At 47.6% G+C, this 23,335-nt stretch overlaps 1 protein-coding gene across 3 annotated transcripts in view; it reads left to right on the top strand.

Annotated features, from left to right (window-relative positions):
- The first annotated feature begins 531 nt into the window (after positions 1-531).
- The window catches only part of LOC136588658 (leucine-rich colipase-like protein 1), a 97,463-nt gene continuing 74,659 nt past the window's right edge, over positions 532-23,335 (top strand). The window contains exons 1-3 of one of the 3 annotated variants that reach the window (XM_066588071.1): positions 532-712; positions 4,609-4,731; positions 20,542-20,664. In XM_066588071.1, the coding sequence (XP_066444168.1) occupies positions 632-712; positions 4,609-4,731; positions 20,542-20,664 (327 nt within the window). In that variant the 5' untranslated portion in view covers positions 532-631. The remainder of the gene's footprint in view (positions 713-4,608; positions 4,732-20,541; positions 20,665-23,335) is intronic. The other 2 variants (XM_066588063.1, XM_066588056.1) reach the window with 2 other exon arrangements.

Raw genomic sequence — 23,335 nt, 5'->3', positions numbered from 1 at the left:
TGGGATCGCGTACTGTCAGTGCAGTCATGCCCCCCTTCCCTTCACTCCGCTGGTGTATTTGTCAAAAAATTAAAAAATAAACCAGGAGCCATTATTACTTGAAGAGGGAATCAGGCCAAGGACACTTCTGTTAGGGTACATTCACACATATCATGTTTTGATACAGACCTACACCAAAATCGGCACCAAAATTTGTCTTTACATGGGGTGCAAAATGCTGCTGAATATCTGCAACAAATTCTGCATCCAAAGCAGATTCAAAATCGGGTTCAATGAGGATTTTGACTTGAAATCAGCTGCGCACGTAGCATTTAATAGAAATACATTTCTGGTATACTGTCATTACATGTGATATGAGTTCACGTGGTCATGAAGCATCACATATTTCTGTTTTCCATCATAGCGATAGTCAAGAATATTTAAACTTTACTAACTGGAAGAGCAGGTTGGATGCAGCGTGGGACAGTAAGCTCCGGGCGGTTTACCTTCTTCCTGATCATAAGACTTTCTGACGTGTGGCTGAGGGAATTATATACGTGCCATCTATAGACAGCATTCTTCAGTCTCCCTGTCTCCACGCAGGCTTGCTGTAAACGTTCAAGTCGTGGCCATAGCTTTCATCACTGCAGAAATGGCACAACATCGGATTATGACCATCCTGCTGTTTGTGTGCCTATCGCTCTGCTTTGAGGTCGCACAGTCTAAATTGAAGGTAAAGTAAATTCTTTATATCAGATTTTGTATTTTACACATTGTATATTAGCAATTATATAGATAGTTCAGGCTTCTATTTTTAGATTCTCTCTGTGTTAACAATTTTTATTACAAAAAGCTGAGAAAAAATATTATATATACACCCTGACAGAGGCTGGAGAATGCAAGGCTGTTTCACAATCTTCTCCAATTGTTCTCACTGGGCCCGGCGCCATAGCATGTTCTGGTACAGACCTACACCAAAATCTGCACCGAAAACTACTGTTTACCCGGGTGTCTTTACATGGGGCGCAAAAAGCTGCTGAATATCTGCAACAAATTCTGCATCCAAAGCAGATTCAAAATCGGCTTCAATGAGGATTTTGACCTGAAATCAGCTGCGCACGTAGCTTTTAATATAAATACATTTCTGGTATACTGTCATTACATGTGATATGAGTTCAGGCGGTCATGAAGCATCACATATTTCTGTTTTCCCATCACAGAGAGAGCCAAGAATATTTAAACTTTATCAACTGGAAGAGCAGTTTGGATGCAGCGTGGGACAGTAAGCTCCGGGCGGTTTGCTTTTGTCTCTGCCTGCAGGCTTGCTGTAGCTTTCATTGCCACAGAAATGGCACAACACAGGATTATGACCATCTTGCTGTTTGTGTGCCTATCGCTCTGCTTTGAGGTCGCACAGTCTGAGGATGGCTTCAGGCGAGCTTTTGTGCATGCATACGCGCGCACAAAAACACTTGTCTATTACAACACATGCATTCCCTATAGTGTGTTCACATGTCTGTGTTTTACAGGTGCGTGCCTGTAAAGATGGGACATGCGTGCACAATAGGGAATGCAGGCATTGTCTTCAATGGAGACGCGGCTGCTGCAGGCGGCTCCATTGAAAACAATGGTCTGCCAGCACCCTGTAATTGTTTTTTAGGGAAGAGCTAAACTCACCTCTCCGCCGCTGCTGTATCCCCCGTAGGGATGAAAAACACATCTGCCACATGCAGCAGATGGTTTTTTTTTCATCCCCTGCTGCACTCGCCACATCTGTGAAAGATGCAGCAAAAGAATTCTAAATCCCCGCAGGGAATAAAGAATTCCCTACCGCAGCTGTCACAGATAGCAGCTGCGTTATGGGATCCAGCGGCCGGCACCCAGTAATTGTTTTTCAGGGAAGAACTTTAAGTATAAGCCCTTCCCTGAAAAACAAGGAAAAATGGTGTAAAAAATAATAATCACCACATACTCACCTTCCTTCAACTGCCGGGGCTTAGCTGCATCTTTTCAGCATTGTCCCTGATGCTGTAATGCAGCTCCTTCAGCAGCCAGGGATTTAAAATCCCCGTCTGCTGAAAGAGCTGCTTGCAAATAGCTGAGGTGCTCAGCCAATCACAGGCAGCTCTCGCCTGTCATTCATTCAGTGAGAGCTGCATGTGATTGGCGGAGGTGCTCAACCAATCAGAAGCAGCTGTCTGTGATTGGCTGGGCACCTCAGCCAATCACAGGCAGCTCTCGCTGAATGAATAGCAGGCGAGGGCTGCCTGTAATTAGCTGAACACCTCAGCCAATCACAAGCAGCTCTTTCAGCAGGTGAGGATTTTAAATTCCCGCCTGCTGAAAGAAATGCATTATATAGCTGATGACAGCACTGGAAGGATGCAGCTAAGCCCCGGTAGTTGAAGGAAAATGAGTATGTGGTGTTTATTATTTTTTTACACCATTTTTCCTTGTTTTTCAGGGAAGGGCTTATACTTAAAGCTCTACCCTGAAAAATAATTACTGAGTGCCGGCAGCTGGATCCGCTACCGCAGCTGTCAGCTGTGACAGCTGCGGTAGGGAATTCTTCATTCCCCGCGGAGATTTAGAATTCTTTTGCTGCATCTGTCACAGATGTGGCAGGTGCAGCAGGGAATTCTTTTTCCTCGCGGGGATGAAGAAAACATCTGACGCATGCGGCAGATGTGTTCTTCATCCCTGCGGGAAACACGGCAGCGGCGGACAGGTAAGTATTTTAATTTTTTTTTTTTTTTACACTAAAATGCTTTTTTCTCAGGGAAGGCTAATATGTAAAGCCCTTCTCCAAAAAAACAATTCAGGGGTGCCTGAAAAACAATTCAGGGGTGCAGGAAGACCCTTGCCTTCAATGGAGCCGCTAGCAGCAGTCGTGGCTCCCTTGAAGGCAATAAGAGGACCTTCATACATGCGTGTTTTTGCACGTTCATAGGTGCGCCCCTATGTACGCACAAAAACATGCTCGTGTGAAGCCAGCCTAAATTGAAGGTAAAGTAAATTCTTTACATCAGATTTTGTATTTTACACATTGTATATTAGCAGTTATATAGATAGTTCAGGCTTCTATATTTAGATTCTCTCTGTGTTAACAATAGGGAACATTTATTACAAAAAGCTGAGCAAAAATATTATATATACACCCCGACAGAGGCTGGAGAAGCATTTCTACTGCCTCCTGCACACTGGCGAGAGCGATATCGGGCTGTGATTCACGTCCCGATATCACTCTCACAAAACTTCCAAAACTCATGGATGCATGGAAACAGCATTGCATCCCTGTGGGGCTGAAGGAATACCCCAAAGCAAGAAGAGAGAGGGACGCAGACCTGCAGAGGATCTTCTACAGATCTCATTTTTGGAGATATAGGGTGGGTCTAGATTCCTTATCCCTGCCCATCTTCTGGGTAGAGAGGAATCACTGTAAAAACCACATCTAGCCCAGTCCTCTCTCACCCCTGCTCTCATGAATGCCCTGGGGGAGCGGTCTAGCCCCACCCCTGTCTCTCCAAATGTGGGATGATCTCTAGGAAATCCTTTGTAGCTCCACCCCCTCTCTGTTCTCTCTATGGGGGATTCATTCAGCCACGCTGGAATACAAGGCTGTTCCACGATCTTCTCCCATTGATTTCAAAGGGGCCGGCGCTACAGCTGAATTCATGAATGGGTGAGTGAGAGCTGGTGAGGGCTGTGACCAATCAGAGGCAGCCCATTCAGCAGGCGGGGATTTTAAATCCCCGCCTGCTGAATACTACACAGAGCAGTTCAGGAGAACTGCCGGCCGGCCGCGGCTGAACTCCGGCTGCAGGGACAAGGTGAGTATATATATATTTTTTATTTTTACACATTTTTGGATGCTTTTCAGGCAAGGGCTTATATTTTTAATCCCTTCCCGAAAATTCATGCTGCGCTCGCCGGCAGCCCATTGTTTTCAATGGAGCCGGCTATATTGCCGGCTCCATTGAATTCAATGGGCGAACATCGTTCTTCTCTGCCACAGCTGTCACAGCTGTGGCAGAGGAGAATGATCTTTATAGGATATGTTCTCAATGGGGTCGGCTCTGCTGCTGCCGGCCCCATTGAGCGCATATATAGAACACGAGGAATCGCAGAACGCAGATAGGCGCGATCTGCAATTCGTCGTGTCCTATAATTTATCGCATATCCACATAAAAAGCGGACATGCGACCGATCCCATTATGAAGCAATGGTTCTATATATGCGAAGATCGCATGCGTATCCGCAAATCGCAGCAAAAAACGGTCGTCTGACCAAGGGCTCACTCATCGTGCTGAACAATGTATTTTTCATTGGGGCCACCTGCAGGGGGAACTGCTGATCTCCTAGGGAGGGCAGGCATGTGGCAACAAGATCAGCAGGAAGTCCAGGGTGCTGCATACATCCAGGGAAACCTTTTATAAAAGCTCCCTTTGAAGAGGCTTCAGTGACATGCAGTAGATTCTTCATGGAATCCGGTAGGTCGCCCCTCCTTCTGGGAACCTTAAGGACATTCCGGGTGACAAGTATGACTTGCCTTTACTTCCTGCTGTGACATAAATATGAAACCTTATAAACAAATTCACTAAACATTTATTTCCTGTGTTTTTCATCTAGAAGGATGGAGATCCATGTATATACAGTGCTGATTGTGGGAGCCGGTGTTGCCACAGGGATTCCCCTAAGGGCTCTGGGAAATGTGTCCAAAAATCAATGAGAGGTGTGAGATGTTATGGCCCGGTGAGTACCTGTAAGCCGCTGTTGTACTGGTTTCTCTCCCATGCACTCAGTATAAGGGCTCATTTTCATGGATGTATGCATAAAATGTGTGAGCCGGGGTATCGCTGTGTATATGGTATGCACTACGTGCTGGTAAGATAGGGCAGGCCCATCTTTTCCCAAAAGTACAAATTACGGCCGGGAAAAGAGGTGGTGAAAATGAAACCACTGAAATCCCATAGAGATCCGTGGTTTTGTTTTGTCCCATTATATGGCTGTGATTATCACGGCAGTAAAAGGGGACAAAACCGCGATCATCTGAATCCACCCTAAAATAGAACATGCTGCGTCTTTTATACGCACGTATTATACGCAATGAAAAATACCAGTGTGAGTGGGACATGCGAAAATCAACGTACTTGAATTGCTACGATGCACCGTGTATAATGCTGCGTAATACGCAATTCAAATACGGTCGCGTGATTGAGGACTAATTTCTGGTTCAGAGAGGCTTTGAACTGACAGATCCGTGTCATCCTTCCAATGTGAAACTGCATGAGTGAGAATTCCCACTAGATGACCTGCAGCTCGGATTGGCAGAGCATTCAATACAATCCTAAAGTAATGCTGATTTAGCCGCAGATTTGGGTGTGGAATCTGTGCCCAATTGTGCAAGTATATTTTACCATGTGAACGAGGCCGTTTCTTATGCAATGTAAAACCCGGGACATCTTATATGAGAACTATACATGGATGGGTTGGTATTTTATTCCTAAGGGCTCACACCCACTGGCGATCCGACTTAGCAGCGATGCGAGAGTTAGTGAAAATACATGATAATGAAACCAATGAAGGTTTTCGAAGGTTTCACTCTCATTAGCGATGTTTTCACACTAACCTTGCATCACAAAGAAGAATGTGGGATATCGCCCATTGTTGTCAATGGGATCGGCAGCAGCAGTGCTGGCCCCATTGAAATCAATAGAGGATCACAAAGCAGGCTAGGAATTCCCCCCGAGAGAGAAAAGAGAGTGGGGGTGGAGCTACAGGGGGATCTGTGATATATCTCCCCATAGTTGGAGAGATAGGGTGCGGGGCTAGTGGGTTTCCCAAGAGGGGTGGGGCTTGAGAGTGGTGGGGCTAGATGGGATATAGTAATCTCTCTCTAGCCAAGTGAGGGGGCAGGACTAGTGGGTTCCAGAAGGGTCCTACAAAAGCACTATCACTACATTCATGTAGATTTGAAATTCACGCAGTGCATGCAAGGCTTAAGTACGGGTTAATCTGCCCTGAAACAGAGCTAGATGTTATCTGCCTGGCAAGCAGCTATTTCTCATTGGCTGCTGGCAGTCTGAGCTCTAATTGGCCAATCTGTCTGGAGAGTTGAACAATTTGATTGCCTATCTGATGGTGGGGTGACAGTTGGGAAGCAGGGCTTGATTGGAAGTAGCACCAGAGCCCACGCAGGAAGATGTGAAAGGAAGGTCTCATGCCCACGGCTGGGTCAGATTCTGACTGCAAGATTCATTCAGGGGAATCCGAGCCGTGCCCTGGCATTGACCTCCCGCTTTCCTGTCGGCATCTTCTCTCTCCGCTCTGTGATGTGCCGGCAGGCGCACAGCCACGCTTGCGCAGAGCAGAGTCGGCGTGTCAGCAGTGACATTCTGTGCTTTGATCCCAATTATTTAACTCCTTACATGCCACGGTCTACAACGACCATGGTATCTAGGTGATTAGATAGAAAGGCAGAAACGTAGGAAAGGCCTGCAAGCGGGCTACCATTGTGTGATTATTAGACTGATCCTTCAGCATCGCCTAATAGATGGCTTTGCAGTTTTAGATGCATGTGGAATAATTCTTTGCCGTATTGAACACCAAAGATCACATTGTGTGTCTAAATAAATAGCAGAATAAATCTTAACATATAATAACAGTATTTTAGGGTGAAAAATGACTTGTGTCCATCCAGTTCAGCCTATTAACCCCCAGTGTTGATCCAGAGAAAAGCAAAAAGACCACTTTTCTCCATTTTTCTGAAACTCCAAGACAGGCAATCAGAACAACTCCCAAATTACCGATCCTTCTGAAGTTATTAGTAATTATAACATGGAATAGTACATCCAAGAAAGGTGGCTAGGCGCCACTTGAACTCTTCTATTGAGTTTTCTATCACCATGTCCTCAGGAAGAGCGTTCCATAGTCTCACTGCTCTTACAGTAAAGAACCCCCTTCTATATCGGTGTAGAAACTTCCTTTCCTCTACACAGTGGATGTCCTCTTGTTACAGTCACAGTCCTGGGTGTAAGCAGATGATGGGAGAGATTGCTGTATTGTCCCCTGATATATTTATACATAGTTATTAGGTTGCCCCTCAGCCATCTCTTTTTTTAAACTAAATAACTCCAATTTTGATAACATCTCTGGGTATTGTAGTCCGCCCATTTCATTTATTAAATTCGGCTGTCCACCTCTGGACCCCTCAAGCTCTAATATGTCCTTTGATTATTGGTGTCTAGAACTGTACACTATTCCATGTGTGGTCTGACCAGTGACCAGTGTCCTCTCTGGTGTTAATTACTTTACAGACTTTTGTATCATCTGCAAATATTAATATTTTGCTGTTCAATTTTTCGATCAAGTCATTAATAAATATATTTAAAAGAATAGGACCCAAAAGCAACCCCTGTGGTTACCCACTATTAATGGTGACCCAATCAGAATATGTACCATTTATAATTCCCCTCTGCCTTCTATTACTGAACCAGTTACTTACCGACTTACATTCTTTTTTTTTAAAATCCGATTTTTATTGGTATTTTACAATTTTAAACAACATTACTATATACTCTCCCCACATGGAGATACTCTGTAATTCCTTCTTTACAAACATTCAAGCATAGTATGTAATAAGTATAGGACTATAACGATAGAAGTTCCGACTTACATTCTGACCCAAACCAAGCATTCTCATTTTATATACCAACCTTAGAGCGTGTATTTTGTGTGTGCATACGCGCGCACAAAAACACGCGTCTATTAGCTCCAATGCATTCCCTATGGTGTGTGCACAGGTCCATGCTTTACAGGTATGTGCCTGCAAAGATAGGACATGTGTGCACCATAGTGCATGTACGCATTCTTTTCAATGGCTGCAGCCGGCACCCCTGCATTGTTTTTCAGGGAAGGGCTTTACATATAAGCCCTTCCCTGAAAAAGAAAAATTTTAGTGTAAAAAAGAAATAAACTTACCTCTTCACCGCTGCCATGTGCCCCGCAGGGATGAAGAATAGAGATGAGCGAGCATACTCGCTAACGACAATTGCTTGATCAAGCATTGTCCTTAGCGAGTATCTCCCCGCTCGGGAGAAAAGGTTCGGCTGCCGGCGCGGGTGACACGTGAGTTGAGGCAGTCAGCAGGGGTGAGCAGGGGGGGGGGGGAGAGGGAGATCTCCCCTCCGTTCCTCCCCGCTCTCCCCTGCAGCAGCCAAATCTTTGCTCCCAAGCGGGCAGGTACTCGCTAAGGGCAATGCTCGATCGAGCAATTGCCCATAGCGAGTATACTTGCTCATCTCTAATGAAGAACCCATCTGCCGCAAGTGGCAGATGTTTACTTCAACCCCGCTAGTAAAAAGAATTCCCTGCTGATACATCTGCCACATCTATGACAGATACAGCAGAGGAATTCTTCAATCCTCTATTGCAGCTCTCACACATGACAGCTGCGGTAGAGGATTCTGCTGCCAGCCCCCTGTCAGTTGATTTCAGGGAAGGGCTTTAAATATAAGCCCTTACCTGAAAATTCAGTACAAGTGGTGTAAAAAACAAAACAAATACATACTCACCTCCCTTTAGCTGCCGGGGCTCCTGCTGTCCCCTACTCTGTAGTGCTGATCTTTCAGCAAACGGGGATTTCAAATCCCCGCGTGCTGAAAGAGCTGATTGCGATTGGCTGAGGTGCTCAGCCAATCACAGGCAGCTCTCGCCCATCATTCATTTGACGAGAGCTGCCTGTGATTGACTGAGCATCTCAGCCAATCACAATCAGCTCTTTCAGCAGACGGAGATTTTAAATACCCTCCTGCTGATAGATGAGCACTTCAGAGCAGGGGACAGCAGGAGAAGACGCGGCTGAGCCCTGGCAGCTGAAGGGAGGTGAGTATGTATGCTTTTTTACACCACTTTTACTGGATTTTCAGGGAAGGGCTTACATTTAATGCTCTTCCCTGAAATCAATTGACGGGGTGCCGGCAGCAGAATCCTCTACCGCAGCTGTCATGTGTGACAGCTGCGGTAGAGAATTGAAGAATTCCTCTGCTGCATCTGTCACAGATGTGGCAGATGTAGTAGCAGGGAATCTTTTTACTAGCAGGGATGAAGGAAACATCTGCGGCATGCGGCAGATGTGTTCTTCATCCCCGTGGGGGACAGGGCAGGGGTGGATAGGTAAGTTTATTTATTTATTTTTTTACACTAAAATTTTTGTTTTTCAGAGAAGTGTTTATATGTAAAGCCATTCCATGAAAAGCAATGCAGGGGTGCCGGCAGATCATTGTTTTCAATGGAGCCACCGGCAGCAGCCGCGGCTCCATGGAAAACAATGCACGGATCTGAATTCACGTGTTTTTGCACGTACATGGGTGTGCACTTATGTACGCAGAAAAACACGCTTGTGAGAAGCCACCCTCATTGTGGCACAGTATACAAGATCCAATGACTCTCCCTAATCTAATCTAGAACTTACCGCCTCATAGTTTGGTGTGATCAGTTTGGTGTCACAGGAATGATCTCTCATAAACCCGTGCTGATATGGAGTTATAAATTTATTTTCCTAGAGGTACTCCAGGATAGCATCTCTTAGAAAACCCTTCGAACATTTTACCCACAATAGAAGTTAGACTTACCAGCCTGTAGTTTCCAAGTTTGCTTTCTGACTTCACTTTTTTAATATTGGTACCACTTTTGCGATGGGCCAATCCAGTGGCACAGACCCTGTCACTATAGAGTCCTTAAATATAACAATGGTTTGTATATCTCACTAATTAATTCCCATAGAACCTGGGGGTGTATGCTATTGGGACCTAGCAATTTGTTTATTTTTTTTAATAATCGTAACATTGGAGCTGTTAATGGGTTGAGTAACTGTGCTTTGTCCTCTTCCGTAACCTCAGGAAGAGTTATTGAATCTGGAAAAGGGATGTTGGCAGATAAGATTGCAGATAGGGAGTCAGGGAGGGAAATATTTGTTAATTATTAAAGATGAGCGAACACCAAAATGTTCGGGTTCGCGTTATTCGAAACGAACTTCCCGCGATGTTCGGGTGTTCGTTTCGAATAACGAACCCCATTGAAGTCAATGGTCGACCGGAACATTTTTGTATTTCGCCGATGCTCGCTAAGGTTTTCATGTGTGAAAATCTTGGCAATTCAAGAAAATGATGGGAACGACACAGCAAGTTCTCCTCTGCCACAGCTGTAACAGCTGTGCCAGAGAAGAACGATGTTAGCCCATTGAATTCAATGGAGCCGTCAATACAGCCGACTCCACTGAATGCAATGGGCTGCCGGCGATCGCGGGATGAATTGTCGGAAAGGGGTTAAATATATAAGCCCTTTCCTGCAATTCATCCAGAAATGTGTAAAAATAAAAAATATATATATACTCACCTGGTGCGGGCAGATGGAGTTCAGCGCGGCAGGCTGCAGTTCTCCTGAACTGCTCTGAACAGCTGTGAGTAATATTCAGCAGCCGGGGATTTAAAATCCCCGCCTGCTGAATAAGATGCCTCTGAATGGTCACAGCCTGACCAATCAGAGGCCAGCCCTCACTCACACCCATTCATGAATTCATGAATGGGTGAGTGAGGGCTGCCTCTGATTGGCTCAGGGGCAGCTCTCCTGCCCCTGAGCCAATCAGAGGCAGCCCTCACTCACCCATTCATGAATTCATGAATGGGTGTGAGTGAGGGCTGGCCTCTGATTGGTCAGGCTGTGACCATTCAGGGGCATCTTATTCAGCAGGCGGGGATTTTAAATCCCCGGCTGCTGAATACTACTCACAGCTGTTCAGAGCAGTTCAGGAGAACTGCAGCCTGCCGCGCTGAACTCCATCTGCCCGCACCAGGTGAGTATATATATATTTTTTATTTTTACACATTTCTGGATGAATTGCAGGAAAGGGCTTATATATTTAACCCCTTTCCGACAATTCATCCCGCGATCGCCGGCAGCCCATTGCATTCAGTGGAGTCGGCTGTATTGCCGGTTCCATTGAATTCAATGGGCAAACATCGTTCTTCTCTGTCACAGCTGTTACAGCTGTGGCAGAGAAGAAGGATTTGTCTTCTATATGTTCTCAATGGGGTTGGCGCTGCTGCCGCCGGCCCCATTGAGCGCATATAGACGAACATCCGAACATCGTGTGGTGTTCGTTACGAATAACGAACATCCCGAACACCCTAATATTCGCCCGAGCATCAAGCTCGGACGAGTACGTTCGCTCATCTCTATTAATTATACAAAAAGCTTCAAAGTAAGTTCAGAATTCTTTGGTGATCTCTGTGGTAGCTGTAACTGTATTAGTTGTGGGGGATTGGATTTTGTAGATGATCATGGCTTTAGAGCCTTTGGCTCCATGTGCATATATTTTGAATTTAGAGAGTTGAAATGTTTTAGCAGCTTTAACATTTAGTAGATCCCTTAATTTGTTTCTAAGACTATTAAAGTCAGGTAGCAAATCAGAGTTTATGGACTTTTGTATAGATTCTCTGCCCTAGAAATTTGGGATAGAATGGAGTTAATTTCAAGTTCTCTTTGTTTTTAAATTCTGGATCCCATAGCAATCAACTTGCCTTTTTGTATTTCCCAGACTACTGGAATGGAGCTTTCCGGCCTGTCATTTAGTTTAAATAATCCCTCTAAATTCTCTGAGAGTAGGCTATTGTGTTTTTCATCTGCAGTGAGTGTAGGATTGAGCTGCCAGGTCTATTCCTTAGCTGGTAGGTCTTGCACTGAAATTTTCAAAGAAATTGGAGTGTGATCTAAAATTCTAATTGATCCCACCTCCAGTCCAGCGATCGTTTGAATACATTTTTCAAAGATAAACAGATAGTCAATAGGGATGAGCGAGCACACTCGTCCGAGCTTGATGCTTGTTCGAACATTAGGGTACTCGAGATGCTCGTTACTCGAGACGAACACCACGCGGTACTCGAGTCAATTGCATTTCCTTCCCCGCATGTTTAGCGCCATTTTCTAGCCAATAGAAGTGGGGAAGGCATTACGACTTCCTGCTGTGACGTGCCAGCCCTATCCCACCCCACAGTAGTGAGTGGCTGGCGAGATCAGGTGACCGCCGAGTACTTAAACTGGTCCCGCCCGCGGCTCGCCTCAGACGCATGCTAGCAGAGGTGAGGGAAAGTGCTGCTGCTGATATAGGGAAAGTATTAGAGTAGGATCCTGTCTTCAAGAACCCCAATGGTCCTTCTTAGGCTACTCCTCAGTGTGCATTACTGTTGTGGCTGGCTGGGAACAGTAGTGCACCAATTTTTTTTTAAGCATCTCGGGCTGTGCAGGCCATTTTATCTATAGCGTTCTCAGTCTGCAGTGTATTATGCAGAGTCTAAGGGAAGAGCTGCTTATATAGGGAAAGTGTTAGAGTAGGATCCTGTCTTCAAAAACCCCAACGCTCCTTCTTAGGGCTACATCTGACCGTGTGCATTATAGTTATGGCTGGCTGGGAGTAGTAGTGCTTCCATTTTTGTATTACGCAGCTAGGCCTGTTCCCAGCCTTTCAGTAATTGCGTACTCAGCCTGCGGTGCCGTACAGCCAGCTCTCACCGTGAAATTGCTCTCTTATATTTCCTAGCCTACTGCAAACGACATTAGTTATACCTTTCTGTGTCTGCAGTGCATTAGAAAGAGGTCTCACCACTAAACAGTACTGTAATATTTCCTGGGCCACTGCAAAGTGTTTCAGCTCTTCCGCTGTGCAGAGCATCTCACAATACTCTTTCCTTGGTGGGGTTGAGATAGCCGCAGTTACCAGCACTATCCTCTGGCTTTAGAGTCTTCTCCCACTCCACACAGCATCTATTATCTACAAGTCTCTGCGAGCGGTAAATTACCCCTGGGTATCAGCAAATTTTTTCAAGTCACAGCATAGAGTCTCCGCTATCTACAAGTCTCTATGTGTGGTGAATTAAGCCACAGTTGTCAGTGCTGTACAGTGGGGTAATTTATTTGGGCCCTGCTCTATTATTAATCCGCTATGATGAGGAGTAGGGGTAAGGGTCGAGGACGCGGACGTCCAAGTCAAGGTGTGGGCACAGGCCGAGTTCCTGGGCGTGGTGAATCACAGCCAGCTGCTGCAGGATTAGGAGAGAGGCAAGTTTCTGGGCTCCTCAGCTTCATATCACAATTTACGGGTCCGCGTTGTAGACCTTTATTACAATCAGAGCAGTGTGAGCAGGTCCTGCTATGGATGGCAGAAAATGCGTCCAGCAACGTATCGACTACTCAGTTTTCTACGCAGTCCACTACTCCCGAGACAAATCCTCTGGCTGCTGCTCCTCCTTCCTCCCAGCCCCCTTACTCCATGAAAATGACATATTCTGAGCAGGCAGACTCCCAGGAACTGTTCTCGGGTCCCTGCCATGAGTGGGAAAAAATGGTTCCTCTCTCACCTGAGGAGTTTGTCGTGACCGATGCCCAACCTTTGGAAAGTTTCCGGAGTCCGGGTGATGAGGCTGGGGACTTCCGGCAACTGTCTCGAGAGCTTTTTGTGGATGAGGAGGACGATGATGATGAGACACAGTTGTCTGTCAGTGAGGTAGTAGTAAGGTCAGTAAGTCCGAGGGAGGAGCGCACAGAGGATTCGGAGGAAGAGCAGCTGGACGTTGAGGTGACTGACCCCACCTGGTTTGCTAGAGCAAAGAATCCCCCAACTGTTTCCCAAAGCACCCCCTCGCGGCAAGCCTCTGTGCAGAGGGCTAGGTGTTCAAAGTTGTGAATGTTTTTTAGTGAGAACGCGGATGACCTACAAACAGTGGTGTACAACCTGTGTCGCACCAAGATCAGCCAGGGAGCCACCACTACCAGCCTCACCACCACCAGCATGCGCAGGCATATGATGGCCAAGCACCCCACAAGGTGGGACAAAGGACATTCACCGCCTCCCGGTCACACCACTGCCCCTTCCCTTGTGCCCCAGCCTGCAACACAGATCCAATCCTCCTCCCAGGACCCAGGCACGAGCAACTCCCAGCCTGCACTCACACCCTCACCTCCACGGTTCTGCACTCTATCCAGCGATGTCTCTCAGCGCAGCGTTCAGCTGTCGCTAACACAAGCGTTGTAGCGAAAGCGCAAATACGCCGCCACCAACCCGCACGCACAAGCTTTAAACGTGCACATTGCCAAATTAATCAGCCTGGAGATGCTGCCGTGCAGGCTTGTGGAAACGGAGGCTTTCAAAAGCATGATGGCGGCGGCAGTCCTGCGCTACTCGGTCCCCAGTCGCCACTATTTTTCCCGGTGTGCCGTCCCAGCCCTACACCAGCACGTCTCCCACAACATAAATTGTGCCCTCACCAACGTGGTTACTGGGAAGGTCCACTTAACGACGGACACGTGGACAAGTACTGGTGGGCAGGGCCACTATATCTCCGATGGCACATTGGGTGAACTTGGTGGAGGCTGGGACCAAGTCAGAGCCTGGGACCGCTCACGTCCTACCCACACGCAGAATAGCGGGTCCTACCTCGGTGCTGGTATCTGCGGCATTTTATGCCACCTCCTCCAAACCCTCCCCCTCCTCCTCTGCCACCTCTACCTCTCAATTAAGAAGTGTGAGCACGTCGCCAGCAGTCGTGTGGCACGCAGCGTGGAAGCACAGCGGTGGGCAAACGTCAGCAAGCCGTGCTGAAACTAATCAGCGTAGGTGACAAGAGGCACACGGCCCCCGAGCTGCTGCAGGGTCTGACAGAGCATACCGACCTCTGGCTTTCACCGCTGAGTCTCCAACTGGGCATGGTCGTGTGTGACAACGGCCGTAACCAGGTGGCGGCTCTGCAGCTCGGCAGCCCCACACACGTGCCATGCCTGGCCCACATCTTTTCATCTGGTGGTTTAGCGGTTTCTAAAAAACTACCCCCACTTGTCTGACCTGCTCGGCAAGGTGCGCCGTGTCTGCGCACATTTCCGCAAGTCCGCCACTGATGCTGCCACCCTGAGAACCCTGCAAAGTCGGTTTCAGCTGCCAGTGCACCGACTGCTGTTCGACATGCCCACACGCTGGAATTCTACGCTGCACATGTTGGCCAGGCTGTACAAGAAGCGTAGAGCAATAGCGGAATAACAGCTGCAACATGAGCGGCGGAGTGGTAGTCAGCTTCCACAATTCTTTACTGAGGAGTGAGCATGGATGGCAGATATCAGCCAGGTCCTCGGAAACTTTGAGGAGTCTACCCAGATGGTGAGCGGCGATGCGGCAATCATTAGCGTTACCATCCTGCTGCTTTGCCTGCTGAGAAGTTTGCTGCAAAGCAGAAAGGCCGACGCTTTGTGGTTGGAACAGGAGATTGGGGATGGCAGTATGTCACTTGATAGCCAGAGGAGGGGGAAGAGACAGCTGGGCACACTGCAGAGGGTACCCACGCTGCTTGCCTCTCATCTGTTCAGCGTGTATGGACTGTAGAGGAGGAGGAGGATCCGGAAAGGCATCTTCCTAGTGAGGACAGCGATGTGTTACGTACTGTGACCCTGGCACACATGGCTGACTTTACGTTAGGCTGCCTTTCCCGTGACCCTCGCGTTAGACGCATTCTGGCCAACACGGATTACTGGGTGTACACCCTTCTTGATCCACGGTATAAGGAGAACCTTTCCACTCTCATTCATTATACTGCTGCCACATAAATGTTACAGGGGTCTGCCTATACTGCTGCTACAAGAATGTTACTGGGGTCTGCCTATACTGCTGCCACTTAAATGTTACAGGGGTCTGCCTATACTTCTGCCACGTAAATGTTACAGGGGTCTGCCTATACTTCTGTCACGTAAATGTTACAGGGGTCTGCCTATACTGCTGCCACGTAAATGTTACAGGGGTCTGCCTATACTTCTGCCACGTAAATGTTACAGGGGTCTGCCTATACTTCTGCCACGTAAATGTTACAGGGGTCTGCCTATACTTCTGCCACGTAAATGTTACTGGGGTCTGCCTATACTTCTGCCACGTAAATGTTACAGGGGTCTGCCTATACTTCTGCCACGTAAATGTTACTGGGGTCTGCCTATACTTCTACCACGTAAATGTCACAGGGGTCTGCCTATACCAGTGGTGGCGAACCTATGGCACGCATGCCAGAAGCGGCACTCAGAGCCTTCCCAGCTGGCACTCGCCACCGTCGGCCGCTCACCACATTAGTAAATACCAGCAGGGGTGCCGCAGCTCCCCTGCTTGTATGCACTCAGCAGCACTGCTAGAGGTGCTGATCCCGGCGCACACTGTGATGTCAGTGTGCAGCCAGGATCCTCCTCCTCCCTCCTCTGACGTCTCCTTAGTTACGCGAGAGCAGGGGAGGGGAGGAGGTGTCCGGCAGCACGTCACAGTGTTCTCCTGGGATCAGTGACAGGAGCAGCGCCAAGCAGAGGAGGGGGGGGGCGCTATTACTACCAGGGGCACTAACGGATGTTGCTATTACTACTGGGGGCCACTGTTAGATGTCACTTACCATTGCCTACTGTGGGATGTCACTATTACTACTGGGAACGCTGTGAAGTGTCACTATTACTACTGGGGACCACTGTGGGGTGTCACTATTACCGCTGGGGCTGCTGTGGGATGTCACTACTACTACTGGGGGCCGCTGTGGGATGTCACTATTACTACTGGGGCCACTGTGGGATGTCACTATTACCACCGGGGCCACTGTGTGGTGTCACTATTACTACTGGGGGGCCACTGTGTGATGTCACTATTACGACTGGGGCCACGGTGCGGTGTCACAATTACTGCTGGGGCCGCTGTGCCGGGTCACTATAACCACTAAAGCCACTTTGGGGTGGGGGGGTCACTATTAGCGCTGGGGCTGCTCTGGGGTTGTCACTCTTCCTGCTGGGGCCGCTCTGTTAGGGGGGGGGGGGTTAATATCACTTCTGGGATATGTTTACACGAAGTGGAAATGCTGCAGAATGTCCTCAGCGGAAATTTCCGTGGCAAATTCCACAGCATTTCCGCATTCAAAAGAAGTCAAAATCTGCCCCCAGTCTATTTTGAAACAGCCTGGTCCTTTTAAGACCGACGGAGGTAAAAATCATACGTCGCGATAAGCCCCGCCCCCTGACATGTTGGCACTTTACAATAAATAAGTGGGTTTTGAGTTGCAGTTTGGGCACTCGGTCTCTAAAACGTTCGCCTTCACTGGCCTATACTGCTGCCACTTAAATGTTACAGGGGTCTGCCTATACTGCTACTACAAAAATGTTACTGGGGTCTGCCTTTACTACTGCCACAAGAATGTTACAGGGGTCTGCCTATACTGCTGCCACTTTAATGTTACAGGGGTCTGCCTATACTGCTACTACAAAAATGTTATTGGGGTCTGCCTTTACTACTGCCACAAGAATGTTACAGGGGTCTGCCTATACTGCTGCCACGTAAATGTTACAGGGGTCTGCCTATACTGCTGCCACGTAAATGTTACAGGGGTCTGCCTATACTGCTGCTACAAGAATGTTACTAGGGTCCGCCTATACTGCTGCCACTTAAATGTTACAGAGGTCTGCCTATACTTCTGCCACGTAAATGTTCCAGGGGTCTGCCTATACTGCTGCTACAAGAATGTTACAGGGGTCTGCCTATACTGCTGCCACCTAAATGTTACAGGGGTCTGCCTATACTGCTGCTACAAAAACGTTACAGGGGTCTGCCTATACTTCTACTAAAGAAATGGTACCGGGGTCTGCTTATACTACTGCAACCAAAATGTTACTGGGGTGTACTTATACCTTTTCTACTGGAATGTTACAGGGGTCTGTTTATACTATGGGTGCACAAAGACTTCCCATCACGGTGTTTTACCTATCAGGCCCAAAAACACTCACTGACTAGGTCATGAATTGTGGGGCGAGGCCAATATGTATTTTCTCTCGTGTTACCAGAGTTATCTGTGAAACTCGTTTGGGCCACTGAAGAGGAGCGTTACTGGCTTAATGAGCTGTACTAGCATCGGAGTCCGCTCTATGCCCGAGTTTGCTGAGGGTGTGTGCAGTGGCCTATGTCCTCAGTGGAGTGAAAGTCTGCCATGTTTGGGCACTGTAATTTCTTTATGTTTATTACTTTTTTGGGGTTCCTTCTGCTCGCCTATGCTGTGAGTGCACAAAGACTTCCCATTGCGATGTTTTACCTGTCGGGCACAAAGTCACTGACTGACTTGGGTAGGGTGCAGAGTGCAGATTGCTTTTCCCTGGCAGTGTCAATTGAGCTATCCGACACCAACACAGAATGAATAGTGTGAGGGGAACCGGATTGCCCATTGCTATGTAACTCGCGGCACCTTGGGTCACACAGTTTGTTTGCTGGGACCGAGCCTGACCAAGAGCCCGCTCACATACTTCCCACACAGGCTACAGCGGGTCCTGGTCATGGTTTCTTGGCCTTGTAAGGCCACCTCCTCCTCCTGCTTGGGGTCAGGGGATCAGCACTGGGCATCATGTATTTGCTGTCGTGTTACGACAGTTGTCTGATACACTGCTTTGGGCAAAAAAAGAGGAGCGTAACTGCATTGAGACATTCAATGCCGTAGTAGCATCGAGGTCTGCTTCATGCCTACGATTTCTGAAGCTGTTGGCCGAGGACTACGTCCCGGGGGAACTGCAAGTATGCCAGGTTGGGCCTGTGGAACTTTTTCCTGGCTAATCCAGTCACTGGAGCGGTGAAAGCAAACGTAACTGATTTAATGAGCCCGTCGCAGATGAACTAGCATCGAAGTCCGCTTCATGCCTAAGATTGCTGAAGCTTTTGGCCGAGGCCTAGGTCCCGGCGGGACTGCAAGTACGCCAGGTTCGACCTGTGGAACTTTTTCCAGGCTAATCCAGTCATTTGAGCGGTGAAAGCAAACATAACTGATTTAATGAGCCCGTCACAGATGAACTAGCATCGAAGTCCGCTTCATGCCTAAGATTGCTGAAGCTTTTGGCCGAGGCCTAGGTCCCGCCGGGACTGCAGTATACCAGGTTCGGCCTGTGGAACTTTTTCCAGGCTAATCCAGTCATTGGAGCGGTGAAAGCAAACATAACTGATTTAATGAGCCCGTCGCAGATGAAGTAGCATCGAAGTCCGCTTCATGCCTACGATTGCTGAAGCTGTTGGCCGGTTCCTAGGTCCCGGGGGAACTGCAACTGCGCAAGGTTGGGCCTGTGGAACTTCTTCCTGCTAATCCAGTCATTGCAGCGGTGAAAGAAAACGTAAGTGATTTACTGAGACCTTCGCAGCTGAACTAGTATCGAAGTCCGCTTCATGCACTTGATTGCTGAGGGTTTGTGCAGAGGCCTATGTCCTCGATGCAGTGAAAGTCTGCCATGTTTGGGCACTCTGATTTCTTCATGGTTCATGTCTTGGGTCGCCTAGGACCCACCTATGCTGTGGGTGCACACAGACTTCCCATTGCAGTGATTTATCTGTCTGGCGCAAAGACACTGACTGACTTGGGTAAGGGGCAGAGTGCAGATGGATTTCCCCTTGTGGTGTCGATTGAGCTATCCGACACCTAGACAGAATGAATACTGTGTGGGCACATGGATTCCCCATAGCTTTGTAACTCATGCCCACGTTTGCAGCTCCTGACGGAGGTTGGCACTTTATTGGAATGAAGATCGAACGTCAATTTCTTATTGATTCTCAACAGCATTGTGGGCTATCGCCCCCCCCATCCTTTTACAGAAGGTCGCTACCTGGCCCTGCCAACCCTCTGCAGTGTATGCCTCTGGTTCCTTCTCATGGCAGCCGCACTTAGAAATAGACATGAGGGTGGTGTGGCTATGAAGCAAGCGTGTGGCATGAGGGCAACTGAAGGCTGCGCAGGGACACTTTTGTGTGCACTGTGGACGCTGGGTCGTGCGGGGGGTTGGGCAGCATGTAACCCAGGAGAAGAGGCAGCGGTGTGACCCGCAGGCAGTGATTGTGCTTGGTTGGAGGTAGTGTGGTGCTTAGCTAAGGTGTGCCTTGCTAATGAGGGTTAGTCCAAAGTAAAAATTGTTAGGGGAGTGCACTCTTGCCACTATTGTGGCTTAATAGTGAGACCTGGGAGCCTGAGATGCAGCCCTGCATGCTGGCCCTCCCCTCCCCTATCTGTTTCCATGGTGTTTCCATCACTTTCGTAGGTTTTCCAGATTTTCACAAGTGAAAACCTAAGCGGGGCATGGGTCATATACAAAAATGTTCGAGTCGCCCATTGACTTCAATGGGGTTCATTAATCGAAATGAACTCTTGAGCATCGCGGAAAGTTCGACTCGAGCAACGAGCACCCGAGCATTTTGGTGCTCACTTATCTCTAATTATTATTTTTAAAATTCAGATTGGGAACCCTGAGGAGAGATAAGCAGGAAGTCTGCATGTCCCTGACTGCCTGCCATACATCTGCCGCCAGGGCCATAGGATATTTTTGTCTTGACATCTTTCAAGAGGCTTTGGTGACATATGGCAGGTTTGACAACCCTGTCGTAAATCTGGGAGTTCTCCCCTTTGTCTGGGAGGCTCATGGACATTATGGAAGAGTTGACAAGCATGTAATAATCTTCACTAACTCCTATTTTGTCTGTTTTACATTTAGAACTATGGAGATCCATGTTTTCGCAGTCACCAATGTAACAGCGGGTGTTGCTATCCTGGGAGCTCTGTGTACAAAGCATTTTGTGTACCAAAATATGACAAAACTCGGAAATGTCTCGGCCCGGTGAGTACCTGTAACCAGCTATTGTCCTGGTTTCTCATCCACACACAGTATAAGGGCTCAGTCACACGGGCGTTTGTATGCACGTCTGTCAGTTGTGTTTGCCGGCTGCATTTAAATAGAGCCAATGCTTTTCAATGGGAGTGTGCACATGTGCGAATTTTACATGTGCATTAATGCACGTGGCAAAAATTATAGGACACCGGTTCGCAGAATGCATGTAACTGCAGCAAACCGGTGTTCTGTGTATGTGAAACCCGTGGATGTGAAACACCTTGCGCTCAATGGGGCCGGCGGCAGCAGCGCCGACCCCCATTGAGAACATATAGTGAAGATCGCGATCCTCTGCCACAGCTGCAGCAGAGGAGAGCAATGTTCTCCCATTAAATTCAATATTGCCAGATCCATTGAATTCAATGGGAGAGCATTGCTCTCCTCTTCCACAGCTGTGGCAGAGGATTTCTTTATCTCCACGGTGAGTCCCATTTTTAACTGGACACTGTGACAATGCTGTCAGTGTCCAGTGACAATGGGACTCCCCACGGAGATGAAGAAATCCTCTGCCACAGCTGTAGCAGAGGATCACAATGTTCTCTGTATGTCAATGGGGCCGTCGCAGCAGCCGCTAGCCCCATTGACCACAGGTGAAACCCCTGGATGTGGCAGCATCCAGGGGTTTCACATCCACAGCAGGGGATAGCGGGCAGCGCACTTTTTGAGCTGATAAACGCTGCTAGCAGAATTTTTCCGCCATGTCGCCTGCTTCGGGCATGCAAATTTTTGAACGCATAACTGATGCATTCAAAAATTCGTGCGGTACAACGCCCGTGTGACTGAGCCCTAAGGTGTCGTTTACACGGGTTTCAAAGTGCCATATCCATGCTAGATTTTTTTCCATGGGTCTGTCCATTTAATCCATGGTAGAATATTGAAGTTATAGTTTGGAATTCTGCTGCAGCTCTTATCAATGGGGTAAATACGCATTCGCCCGCCGGATCTGGTTTCCGTGTGATTGTCATGTCAATTCTTATTGCTGTAATGTTCAAAAATCACAACAGTTCAGATAGCGCCAAAGGATTAATGGTGGGTTATCCGTCTTAGCATTTTCATATCCTTCATAGTCGAGGAGAGCTGCAACGACAGTATGGGGGTTTCTCTCAAGGAGAATGGCCCCCAGAAAAGAAGCAAACAACAAGTTTTAAATAAAAAAGGTTTGCGCTCGTAGAATATGCAAGAAGATAACCCAAATAGGTCTTCAATCCAAGACAAGCAAGAAATAAGAACGGCACTTACTCCGGAGGAGGGGGATGTATAGAACAAGTGCTGACTCTTCTAAATCCCTCGGGTCGCAAATATTACTGCACGGCAAGCGGGTCAGGTCTTCACTTTATTTCTAGGAGGCATAGGCAACGCGTTTCGGTGTAATAATAACACCTTTATCAAGCCAATATTATTGCTGCAATGTGGATTTGAAAATCTGCATGGAGAAAAATGTATGCTATATGATCTGCAGCCGGGATCTGCCTGCCAATCCATGGAATGCTAAAATGGTGTGAATAGGGCATAACATTGGGTGCAGAATCTGTATCTAATTCTAAGGCAAAATACCCCATGAGAGCAAGAACCATAAGACCTCTGTCTGTCTAAGTAACTATTTGCATTGCCCATAAAAAAAAATCCTGAGCAATTTATCTTCTAACCTTACATGGAGCTGATCCTCTTTTATCCCTCCTGGAAATGTATAGCTGAATCCACTCTCGGAGTGCTTGTACATGTAGCATTAGTGCGCCGCGCACTTTTACTGCATATCACATTTCCAATGCAGTGTTTGGATGCATGGGTTTTACAAATACAAGATATTAAAACCTTGTTTCATCCATACGAGCCGCGCAGCTAAAGACGACATAAAATACTGTTGTCATTCAAGGAAAAAAACAATACAATTGCTGATGCCTCACGCTGCATTTCCAAACACTGAGTTTAAATTTTTCAAACGATTCACTAAAAATGATCAAATCCGACAAAAAAAAAAACAGAAAACCTACTGATACAAAGATGCAAGAGCAGAAACACAGCAGCTCCCTGCAGCAGGCAGAAAGACACTGCTATATGGAGGGGCACAGGTGCAGAATACTGATGGACGACCGCTCTCACACCTACTGTACACTGGGGGGCTGCTAGTATTATACCTGCACATGGATGAGGCTTGTATAGGGGGCCAGTCACACAGATACATGTAGTGCCTCATGCAGGCTTACAGCTATTAGTGACGCCCCTACTATTACATCAAGCACGTTGTCCTGCACATTTTAAGGGCTCGTATAGCGTCAACTTATTCCGCAGCGCTTTCAGGCATGGGATAAATGCAAAACAATACAACAATTACAATGTGAGGTACATTCAGTTTGAAACAAATGGGGTGGGGGTGTCACAGGAGGTGCAAGGGAGAAGGTGCATTTTTAAGGCACATCTGAAATTTCGTGCATCGGCAGTTGTCCGGATGCCTTGGGCTAGAGCGTTCCAGAGGATGGGTGCTGCTCTGTTGGGTGGTGTACGGACAAGAGGGAGGCGAAGAATGGTGGTACAGCGCCATGCAATGCTTTGTGGGTGAGGTTGAGGAGTTTAAATTTAGTTCTGCAGTGGATGGGCAATCAATGCAGCGACTGGCATAGTG

This window comes from Eleutherodactylus coqui, chromosome 1 (assembly GCF_035609145.1).
Source record: "Eleutherodactylus coqui strain aEleCoq1 chromosome 1, aEleCoq1.hap1, whole genome shotgun sequence".
Classification (NCBI taxonomy): Eukaryota; Metazoa; Chordata; class Amphibia; order Anura; family Eleutherodactylidae; genus Eleutherodactylus; species Eleutherodactylus coqui.
The sequence above is the reverse complement of the archived record's forward strand: the minus strand, read 5'-3'. Positions and strand labels throughout refer to the sequence as shown.